The sequence below is a fragment of the Phoenix dactylifera genome, chromosome 10 (genome assembly GCF_051530095.1).
Source record: "Phoenix dactylifera cultivar Ajwa chromosome 10, Ajwa_hap1_PhDact_Kaust_v1.1, whole genome shotgun sequence".
NCBI lineage: Eukaryota > Viridiplantae > Streptophyta > Magnoliopsida > Arecales > Arecaceae > Phoenix > Phoenix dactylifera.
Window position 1 is genome coordinate 13,911,313 of NC_143199.1, and position 12,060 is coordinate 13,923,372.

Consider the following 12,060-nt stretch of genomic DNA (forward strand, 5'->3'; position numbering starts at 1 on the left):
TCAGCCCATTATCCATAATAGCCTCTTGGCTTGATGATGCATTTCCAATTAATTTTTGATTATCATCTTGTAATGTCATCTCATCTATCTTCTCTTCAAGAATTTCACCATCATCATCAAAATTAACTCTCTTGCTAGAAGAGATATCACTAAAATCATCAAAAATAACATGTATGGATTCTTCTATAACTAGGGTTCTTTTATTAAAGATTCTATAGACTTTACTAGTTGTGGAGTACCCCAAGAATATGCCCTCATCAGATTTAGAGTCAAATTTTCCTAGATTATCTTTTCCATTATTATGAACAAAACACCTACATCCAAAAATATGAAAATAGTTCACTTTTGGTTTTCTGTTTTTCCAAAGTTCATAAGGTGTTTTCTTTATGATGGGTCTTAATAAAACTCTATTTAATATATGACAAGAAGTATTGACAGCTTCTCCCCAAAAGTACTTAGGGAGGTTACTTTCACACAACATAGTTCTAGCCATTTCCTCTAGAGTTCTATTTTTCCTCTCCACAACTCCATTTTGTTGTGGTGTCCTAGGTGCAGAAAAATTGTGTGTTATTCCCTTTTTACTACAAAACTCATCAAATAAATGATTTTCAAATTCGGTACCATGGTCACTTCTAATAGCTATTACAGAAGTATCTCTAGCATTTGTTACTTCTTTATGAAATTTCTTGAAAATTAAAAATGCTTGATCCTTATGGCCTAAGAACATGACCCAAGTATATCTAGAATAATCATCTACGATAACTAGACCATATTTATTTCCACCTAGACTTGTGGTTCTAGTTGGTCCGAATAGGTCCATGTGTAGTAGTTCTAGAGGTCTAGAGGTAGAGACACAATTTATAGATTTAAAGGAGTTCCTTGATTGTTTGCCAAATTGACATGCTTCACATATTTTATTCTTTTCAAATTTTAATTTTGGCAAACCTATCACAGAATCTCTTTTAACTAGTTTAGATATGGTGTCCATGCTTGCATGACCTAACTTACGGTGCCATAACCAACTAGCATCATTATCCTTAGTTTCATTAACAACTAAACATGGGTTGTGTTTGGCAAGATCCTCAAGGTCTACAACATACACATTTCCACGTCTTATTCCTTTAAAAACTAAACTATTGTCATTTGGGTTTGTTATGATGCATAGTGATGGTTTAAACATAACATTATAACCTCTATCACATAATTGACTAATGCTTAATAAATTATGCTTAAGACCATCAACATATCGAACATTATCAATAAAAGTTGAAGGGATAATTTGTACTTTACCTATACCAATGATGTGACCTTGGTTATTGTCTCCAAAAGTCACAACACCTCCCTTCTTAGCTTCAAGGGTGAAGAATTGATCCTTGTCACCCGTCATGTGTCTTGAGCAGCCACTATCTAAGTACCAACAATTTTTGTCGACCTTGGCTGCAAGACACTCCTACACAAGCAAATCATATAATCTTAGGTACCCAAGTTTTCTTGGGTCCTTCATGGTTAGTAATGTTGGTTCCTTTTGGAACCCAAACCCTCTTAATTTTTCTTTTAGTTTTTCCTTTCCTATACTTACACACATTTGCTTTATGTCCTAAAATTCCACAACAAAAGCAGGTTATTTTCTTAGTTTTACTTTTTCCTGCTTTAACAAAGAAGTTACTAAGAAGTTTTTGCTTATGTTTAGGTTTATACCCTAAACCCGCTCTATTGAATACCGCTCGTTGACTATTAAATATCATATTCAATTTTTCAGAACTATATGTAAATTTTTCAACCAAGGGTTTGTATTTTTCAAGTTCTTTAGTTAGTGTTTGTTTTTCTGCTTTTAGATTATTTAGTTCTTTTGTGAGACTCTCATTTATATGTTTATTATTTTTGGGTTCTAATGTTTCTTTGTTCAGCCTTTCATTTTCTTTAGTTAAGGTATTATTCTTTTGTATCAAGATTTGGTTACTTGTTTTAAGTTCTGCATTTTCTTTGATAAGAACATCTTTATCCTTAACTAATGAATCATACTTACGGAGATGAGTTTGGTTAGTTATTTTTAATTCTTTGTTTTTAACGTTTATTGTTTTGTATTCATCCATTAATTCATTGAAAGCATCATATAATTCATCGAAAGTAAAATCTAAATGTGATGCGGATGTTACCTCATTTTCATTGGCCATGAAGCAGAAATTGGCCTTTTCTCCTTGTTCCTCATCCGATGATGATGATGATGTGTCGGAGTCCGATAGGGTGGTGACAAGGGCTTTCTTCTTCTTGTACTTGCTCCCCTTCTTCAGTAAAGGACACTCAGCTCTGATGTGTCCCGACTTCTTGCACTCATAACATCCAATCCCCTCATTTTTCCTTTCCTTACCTTTATCCTTTCGATAGAAATTTGAGGGGCCTCTCCTTTGATGAAAGGACTTCTTTTGGTTGATGAATCTTCTGAACTTACGTACGAGAAGAGCCTCATCATCCTCTCCCTCGTGATCTTCTTCTTCACTGCTGCTACTGCAAGACAAGTCTTTGTTAGATGATGTAGATTTGAGAGCTATTACCTTTTTCTTATGGGAGGACTCTTCTTCGCTGTGTTGCTTCATTGTTAGCTCGTGCGTCATTAGGGATCCAAAAAGCTCCTCAAGTGGTAGCTTGTTCAAGTCCTTGGCTTCTTGGATTGCCGTCACCTTGGCTTCCCATGACCTTGGTAGACAGCGAAGAATCTTCCTGACAAAATCACTGTTAGTATAGTTTTTGCCAAGGCTTTTTAGGCCATTGACAATGTCAGTAAATCTAGTGAACATGCAAGTGATTGTTTCATTAGAATCCATCTTAAATAGTTCATACTTATGAACCAATATGTTTATTGTGGATTCTTTGACTTGATTCGTGCCCTCATGGGTCACTTCAAGTCTATCCCAAATCTCTTTTGCAGAATTGCAAGTAGAGACTCTATTGAATTCATTCCTATCTAATGCACAGTAAAGCACATTCATTGCTTTGGAATTGAGTTGTGCCTTTCTCATGTCATGGTCATTCCAATCCTTTTCGAGTTTGGGTACAGTGACACCCTCTACATAGATGGATGGGATGTATGGTCCATTTACTACAATGGTCCACATCTCATAGTCTTGGGCTTGAATAAATATTCTCATCCTAGCCTTCCAATATGAGTAGTCGGATCCATTAAAGAATGGGGGTCTTTGGGTGGACTGACCCTCAATGTGGGAAGATCCAAATGGGGTTGTCATTTTGATCTTTTACTCTTAGGGTAGAAGAGTTTAGGCTCTGATACCACTTGTTGCCCAGAAAGACAACCCAAGAGGGGGGGTGAATTGGGTTTTAAAATAATTTTGTAATTAAAACGTTTGTGGATGACAAATTAATACTTTTGCAAGATGATTAATTAGTTGCTATGTGCTGTGAGTGAAATGAGAGTGAGAGAGAGAGACACAAGCAATCACAAATACAATGTTTATAGTGGTTCGGAGCTATCCCTTGCTCCTACGTCCACTCCCCAAGTCTCACTTGGGAATTCACTATAACCCTTGGATTACAGCCGGTTGTTTTACAAGCTCACAACCCAACTTGTTGTTTTACGAGCTCACAACGAACTCGGTCGGTTTTTCCAGGCTCACCGACTAGAACCACCCCGATTGTTTTTTCGGGATCACAATCGAACCCTTACACGTTGGTTTTACCCTCGGCTCACCAACCAACCACTACACTCTTGATTCAATCCTCTGATTGAATCAAGCAAAGACAAGATGGAAAGAACAAAGACAAATAGAAAAACAGAGCTTCTAAAAAGCAGATATACAGCAATATAAACTAGAGAGAAGTTAAGAGCCCTCAAACACGTTTGAGTTGGAGTAGAGTAGGGCTTCTTGAACTGTGAGTCTCCTCTTGAATGTCTGGTCGACTTGAAGGCAGGAGGAGACTTCTTTAAATGCTGGAAAGAGGTAGCTGGATGGAGTTAATGGCGCTCTTCTTTCTTTTCTGTTGAAAACCAGTTGGCCAAGATAGGATGCTTGATTTCTTTGAGTGGAATGGTGCTTCTCTCTCTTGCTACAGTTCTCTGTGGCTATTTAAGCCATCCCCCACGGAAACTAGCCGTTAGACACCTTTTTCTGCCCGTTCTGCACACTCTGCACATCCTGACAATATGTCCGTTGGGGTCAGAGTCGACTCGCACGATCTGGAGTCGACTCGGCTGTAGCGGGAGTCGACTCATGCTTTTCTGGAGTCGGCTCGGCAACTGTTCCGGATTTGAATTAATGACCTCCGCGACTGGGAGTCGACTTGACTTAACCCGGAGTCGACTCGCCAACTTCTGGAGCTGACTTGCCATTTTCGGAGTCGGCTCATCCCATGAAGTCCATGGAGCTAATTTTTCAACTTGGCCCACTCGAGTCGACTCGACAATCCTGGGAGTCGACTCGGCGCTCAGAGCCCGAACTTCCGATCTTCTATCTTTTGGCTCGTCCAGTCTTGGAGTCGACTCGAACTGTTCCGGAGTCGACTCGGCTCTCAGTTTCCGAAACACAGCCTTCTGCCTTTTTGATGTAGCGCTGCCTTGGAGTCGACTCGAGCTGTCTGGGAGTCAACTCGGCTCTTCAGAGACAATAATTCGGTCTTCTGTCTTTTTGGGGTCGCGCTGTCTCGGAGTCGACTCGCGCATTGCGGGAGTCGACTCGGATCTCAGAGTCCGAAAACTGCTCTCTGACTTTTGCCTTGTGTACCACTGAGAGTCGACTCTCGCTTTCTTTGGAGTCGACCTGCCAACCATCGGAGTCGACTCGCGTTCCACAGGAGTCGACTCGAATCTCAGGGTCGAAAATCGCTCTCTGACTTTTCTGTCTGTAACTCCTTGGAGTCGACTCATACTACTCCGGAGTCGACTCGGTAATCATCGGAGTCGACTCGCGCACTTCAGGAGTCGACTCGCTGACATGTTTTGAGTTGAGTCTTTCTGTTCGTCTGTCAGTTCTCAGTCGGAGTCGACTCGTAATGATCCGGAGTCGACTCGAGCCCGTGCCAGTGATTCTGATACGCTTGGAGTCGACTCGTAATATCCCGGAGTCGACTCGAGTCTCAGACTTTGGTTCAAACTGACTTCTTAACTTATCCAAAATATCTTGAACCAAGTCTAGAAACACTTAGACAAGATTTTTACTGAAACACTCAATTGAATTCATTAGTAAACAAAAGATATACTCAAATACTTTGAGCTCATCAAAATCAAATAGGATTTTAATCAATCACTCCACACGGATTAAAACAAAGCAATTTGGTTGAACCCAATCTAATCAGGTCAGGCCCTGATTGAGCTCAAATTGAATCCAATTCAATTTTGGCTCATCCAAACTCAATCAAGTTGAATTAATTACTTTGTGTTGGACATAATCCAATTAGGTCAATCCCCAATTAAGCACAAATTAATCTAAAATTAATTTGATCAGTTTAAGTTCTTTTGGTTCTGACCTAATCCAATCAGGTCAAAATCCTGATTGAGCCCAAAGTTGGATCCAATTCAATTTGGCTCATCCTTAGCACAATTACTCAATCAAATTAAGTTTATTAGTAATTTAATTACTAATTAATCCTATAATAATTACTTTAATTATTTTATAAGATAATTTGCCAATCAAATTGATCAAATTACCTCCAAATAATTCTTAATCATTCATCAGCCTTCTTGATCAATCAGAAAACTTATATGCGTGTGACCTCATAGATTCGAACCTAAGCCGGTAGTATAGGAACGACTTCCTACACTAATCGATGTAACCATCTAGCAATGCTACCCGACGTCCGGATAGGCCGAATATATGCGAAGCAAATATTCTGGAACCCTGAACTATGGTTACTGTATAATTCATCCCTTTGACTCCTAATGCCAGGATGACTTAGAGCTCATTGTCAACCCTATAATTAGTACATCCATTACGTGATTAACTTTAGATATCCCGTGACTCCTCACTGGAATTATCCTGGCCAAGGTTTTGCTAAATTAATCACAAGACATTATCTCCTATTTACAGGAGGGGTCAATTCCATCTTGACTCACAACTGACTACGCAAGTACTTGACTGCACCCAGTGACCTTCCGTCACTGAATTAGAAATTCAGATAGTTCGGTACGAAAGTACAGTGAGTTGCTTGCTAATCACTTTGGTGATCTCGAGTCTGAGAGATACTTATACCCATATCCACTCAGAACATCTCTCGACAGTAGAGTGTTCCGAAATTGGTCACGTTCAGTGAAATTTACTCCTACACTTCACCTGTGTGGCATACCAGTGTCTCCATACTTCTTGGTTAAGAGGACAACCAACGTATATGTCACACAATGACCTAATCTCGATAATGTTGTCATCCTTGTAACAACATATCATTTGGTCGTGAACTGGTTTAAGAACTCAAAGATAAATCCTCCTTTATAATAAGTCCTAAGGACTTCATCATATAAGAGTTCATTTGAAGATGTAAAATGATGAATAATGCCAAAAAACACTTATTAATTTGTCAATTCATTTACAAAATTCAATCATCAACATGCTGACGATTGGCATTTAGGATACAATTTCCAACAACTCCCACTTAGCCTAAAGCCAATCGGCACAGTATTTAATATCCATCTTTGACTTGTGTTCGTTGAACTCTTTGATGTCGAGAACTTTGGTAAATGGGTCAACCAAATTTTCTTTTCTGTCAATCTTCTGAAGATCAATATCACCTCGTTCAATGATCTCTCAAACCAGGTGGTAGCAATGTAGAATATGCTTGGTCCGCTGATGTGCTTTGGGTTCTCTTGCTTCAGCTATGGCTCCAGTATTGTCACAAAATACAGGCACTGGACCATCAATGGAGGGTGTCACTCCAAGCTCGGTGATGAACTTCCGCAACCATACAGCTTCCTTGACGGCATCAGATGTTGCGATGTATTCTGCTTCACATGTAGAATCTGCCACTGTATGCTGCTTGGAACTCTTCCAGCAAATGGCCCCACCCTTAAGAGTAAAGATATATTCCGACACGCTCTTGCTATCATCTTGATCTGACTGAAAACTTGAATCGGTATATCCCTCAAGTTTTAAGTCAGAATCACCATAGACAAGCCACTGGTCTTTAGTATTTCTCAAATACTTAAAGATGGTTTTTACAACCTTCCAATGGTTGCTACCTGGATGAGACTGGTATCTGCTCACTACTCCTAGTGAGTATGCCACGCTTGGTTTAGTACATGTCATGGCATACATTATAGATCCCACTGCCGAAGCATATGGAATTCTATCCATACTCTCGCTTTCTTGAGAGGTTGTCAGACAATCTCTCTTAGAGAGATTAATTCCATGGCCCATCGGAAGATAGCTTTTCTTGGAATTAATCATACTTAACCTCTTCAGCATAGTATCAATGTATGTGGATTGGTGCAATCTTCTAGATCTATCTCTATAGATCTTCATCCCTAGGATGTAAGATGCTTCTCCCAAATCTTTCATGGCAAATTGAGATGATAGTCAAATCTTTATTCCTTATAATGCAGGAATGTCATTCCCGATTAGAAGAATGTCATCCACATACAAAACAAGAAATATAATAACTAAATTATTTGTCCATTTATAAATGCAAGGTTCCTCTTCATTCTTAATGAAGCCATACGATTTGATCACCTTATCAAATCGTATGTTCCAACTCCGTGAAGCTTGCTTTAATCCATAAATGAATTTTTGAAGCTTGCACACCTTAGACTCATCTGCAGATATAAAACCTTCAAGTTGCATCATATACACCTCCTCTGTTAAATCTCCATTTAGAAAAGCGGTCTTTACATCCATTTACCAGATTTCATAATCTAAGTGCGCTGCTATCGCAAGCATAATCCGAATGCACTTGAGCATTGCCACGGGAGAAAACATCTTGTCATAGTCAATACCATAACGTTGGCGATATCCCTTGGCAACCAGATGGGCTTTATAGGTCTCCACCTTTCCGTCTGCGCTCCGTTTTCTTTTGAAAATCCACTTACACCCTATGGATTTTATCCCTTCAGGTGGGTCAACTAATGTCCATACATCATTGACCTTCATGGATTCCATTTCGGATTGCATGGCTTCCAGCCATTTATTAGAGTCATACATCTGCATTGCATCCATATATGTGATCGGATCCTCGTTGTTTTCATCAAGCTCGACCGGATCCCCATCCCGAACCAAGAAACCGTAATATCTGTCTGGCTGACATGGTACTCTACCTGATCGTCTTAATGATGCATCTAAGATGGGTTCTGGATCTGATCTAATCAAATCTGACTCAACTGGTTCAGTAGATGGTGTCGGGTCTTCTACATGTTGAACTTCCTTTAAGCTCAACATTAGAGCTTCTACTTCCTTCTCACCTTCGCACTGCACTAGCTCGGGCTGAGACCGAACTGAACTTCAGCAGAAAGGAAACCGCACCCAATCTGGTAGGAATGCCTGAAGGAAAGGTAGCCCCGAGGCCTTCTCGATCAAGTTCTTTGTTCACGCGCATTCCTTGATTCTGGTGACCAATTGAATATGGGAGAAGGTCTTGTTCTATCCTGAGAGAGGGGACAACCAGACAACAGAACTGCTTTTCGATTTCTTCTTTTCACCTTAGACCAACTGCCAGTACAAGGCAAGGAAGACCTATTGCTTACGAACAACTTTTGTTCTCCAACAAGGTAGAAGTAATATCCTTTAGTTTCTTTAGGATAACCAACAAAGAAACATTTGTCAGACTTGGGTTCAAGTTTGTCTGTCTTCAAACATTTGACGTACGCCAGACACCTCCAAATCTTAAGGTGAGAGAGCATCGGCTTACGTCCAGTCCACATCTTATGTGGTATTTTATTTACAGACTTACTTGGAACCTTATTAAGAATGTAACAAGCTGACTCAAGTGCATATCCCCAAAAGGATATGGGCAGACTTGCAAACCCCATCATGGATCGAACCATATCTAATAGGGTTCAATTTTTTCTTTCTGATACACCGTTATACTGTGGTGTACCAGGAGGAGTCCACTGAAAGAGAATATCATTCTCTCCTAGATATGTCAAAAACTCATTGAAAAGGTATTCGACTCCTCGATCTGATCGAAGAGTTTTTTCAGTTTGTTTTTCTATTTCATTACGATACAATTTGAACATTTCAAATGCTTCAGATTTATGTCTCATTAAATAGACATAACCATACCTAGAAAAGTTGTCTGTGAATGTAATAAAATATGAATACCCACCTCTAGCAATTGTGCTCATTGGCCCACATACATCAGAATGTACAAGGGTCAATAAGTCACTCGCTCGTTCATCTTTTCCGGTAAAAGGTGATTTGGTCATCTTACCAAGAAGACATGACTCACAGATTATCAATGATTCACAATTATTAACATTGAGGATTCCCTCTTTACTTAACCTATTCATTCTTTTTTTGTTAATATGACCTAACCTATGATGCCAAAGGTAGACATCCATGACATTATCTATTCTAGGGCGCTTACTTGACTTGTACATTACATTAACAGGCTGTGATAATATGTAAATCCTATTACTCAATTGTCCATTCATTACAGTAACACCATTCATAATGATATCACAAGAACATTTCTTTATTAAAATTTCATAACCGTTCATGGCCAAAAGGCCTACGAAAATTACATTCAATAAGAACGTAGGACAATAGTGACAATCACTCAAGACAGCTACATGAGAATTGAAAACAAGTTTGAGATTTTCTAAAGCTAGAACTGGAACAAATCTTCCATCTCCAACATTCAGAAATCTCTCGCTGTTTTCAAATCTCTCAATGACCTGAAGTCCTTGCAACGAATTGCATATATTGAACGGACTTCCAGTATCTAATACGCAGGTCGAATTATCACATATAGAGAAATTACAAGGTGTTATCATATAAATACCATGATCAGCAACTGATTGCCCTCTTTTTTTGCTTGGCCTGTTCGGATCAAGTGAGGCAAAGTACTGAGGACAATTCCTCTTCTAATGCCCCTGCTTCTTACAATAGAAGCATTCTGCCTGACTTTGGTCATCCTTAATCTTTTTGGTCTAACTATGCTGAGTTTTCAGCTTTCTATACCAATTATTGAAGTTGGGACCAGTCAACTTGTCATTATCCAATAATGAGCGAAGTGACAAACTTGTGGTCATTTCTACATAAAAGAAAATTTGGCTATTAATATATGAATTGACTAAACACAGTAGACTTGGACTTTAGACTAAAGATACTCTCACTATTTTATACAAATTGGTAGCCTCTACCTCCAATTCGAAAAATTACTCTTAATTCTTTAGTGGGCACTAGAACTCAATAGATCGCATATAGGCCCGAGTGTGGCTCAGCCAACCCATATGCACCTATTGGTAGGTTCTTAACCAATTGCTTCACCATGCAACTTCTAGTGATGATTTTGCCCTAGGTTCTTCGGCAGGCGTGTGGCGCCTCCACCGAATACCCTAGTCAGGTCCAACCATTAAATGATAGGGTTAAGTCTAATCAATTAGTAAACGACCAAGCCCGAGTGTGGCTCGACTCACCTGACCGCCTATTGAAGGTACACTTAACTCATCATATATTGAATGACAATTTCAATGCTTGATAAGTACCAGGCGTGTCGCGCCTCCAATAATTATCAGAATATTGGACCCATTATCATCCAACATAATGGGAGGCTATGACCTAGTTATCCCCATAACCATTTTATTTTAAGAACTTAATAATTTTAGAGAATTTCATAATTAGGATAGATGAGAAGATTCGATTAGTCTAATTTCTCCCACTGACTTCATCAAATCAAATTAGACTCAAACCGGTTAAGGAGGCACCTAAATCAGTCAAACTACTTTTTCTTATAGGCATAGGCTAACTCGAATCATTAAGTGATCCAATCAAAATGTGATTGACCATGTCGGTCAGGTAAGTGAGATCGGTGGAAGGAATATGTCATTAACTCGACAAAGACGAATCAGTGCGAGTAGCTCCCAATTAAAAACCACCGGTCGAGTCTACCAAACTTACCTAAGACACCGACTGGTTAATCAATTTCGATTTGATCACTCAAATGACTCGGGCTCTACCTCTGAGCCTAAATCAAGTTCCATCTTGGTCTAATCAAAGACATGAAATTGATCAATCTACAACTATTGTATTTGACCTAGAGTTTTCTTGACCTAATCTAGTTACTACTTAATTAAATTTAATCAATTAACTCTAATTAGACCATGTTTGATTCTAACCTTAGGTCTAACCCAATCCTAAGAACTTGATTTGAGCTAACAGGCCAGCCTATAGGAGTAACCCCGAGGAGACGAAGGAACTCCAAAGATAAGTTGAGGAGTTGATAGCAAAAGGGCATGTTAGAGAAAGCTTGAGTCCGTGTGCTGTTCCTGTTTTGCTTGTGCCTAAGAAGGATGGAACTTGGCGAATGTGCGTTGATTGTAGGGCTATCAACAAGATTACGGTAAAGTATCGCCACCCCATTCCTAGGTTAGATGATATGCTTGATGAATTGCATGGTTCTTGCATCTTTTCTAAGATTGATTTAAAATCCGGTTATCATCAAATTCGCATGCGTGAGGGTGATGAATGGAAAACTGCTTTTAAAACTAAATATGGTTTATATGAGTGGTTAGTTATGCCTTTTGGGTTAACTAATGCCCCTAGTACTTTCATGAGATTAATGAACCATATCTTGCGTGCTTTTATTGGTAAGTTTGTTGTTGTAAACTTTGATGACATTCTGATTTATAGCAAAAGCTTAAATGAGCATCTTGATCATTTGCATAAGGTTTTAAGTATTTTGCGAGATGAGAAGTTGTATGCTAACCTCAAAAAATGTTCTTTTTGTACTAGTCAAATTGTATTTCTTCGTTATGTTGTTAGTACTAAGGGAATTGAGGTTGATGAAGAGAAGGTTAAGGCAATCCGTGAGTGGCCTACACCTAAAACCATAACTGACGTATATAGCTTTCATGGGTTGGCTAGTTTTTATAGAAGGTTCGTTAAGGATTTTAGCACCCTAGCTGCA

The 12,060-nt window shown here is 39.0% G+C and overlaps 1 protein-coding gene across 1 annotated transcript in view; it reads right to left on the bottom strand.

The window, feature by feature from the left end:
- Positions 1–1,725: 1,725 nt before the first annotated feature.
- LOC149752689 (uncharacterized) overlaps positions 1,726–12,060 on the bottom strand; it is a 33,401-nt gene continuing 23,066 nt past the window's right edge. Inside the window, exon 2 of the mRNA XM_089925725.1 lies at positions 1,726–2,718. Within this exon, the coding sequence (XP_089781851.1) occupies positions 2,632–2,718 (87 nt within the window). The 3' untranslated portion in view covers positions 1,726–2,631. The remainder of the gene's footprint in view (positions 2,719–12,060) is intronic.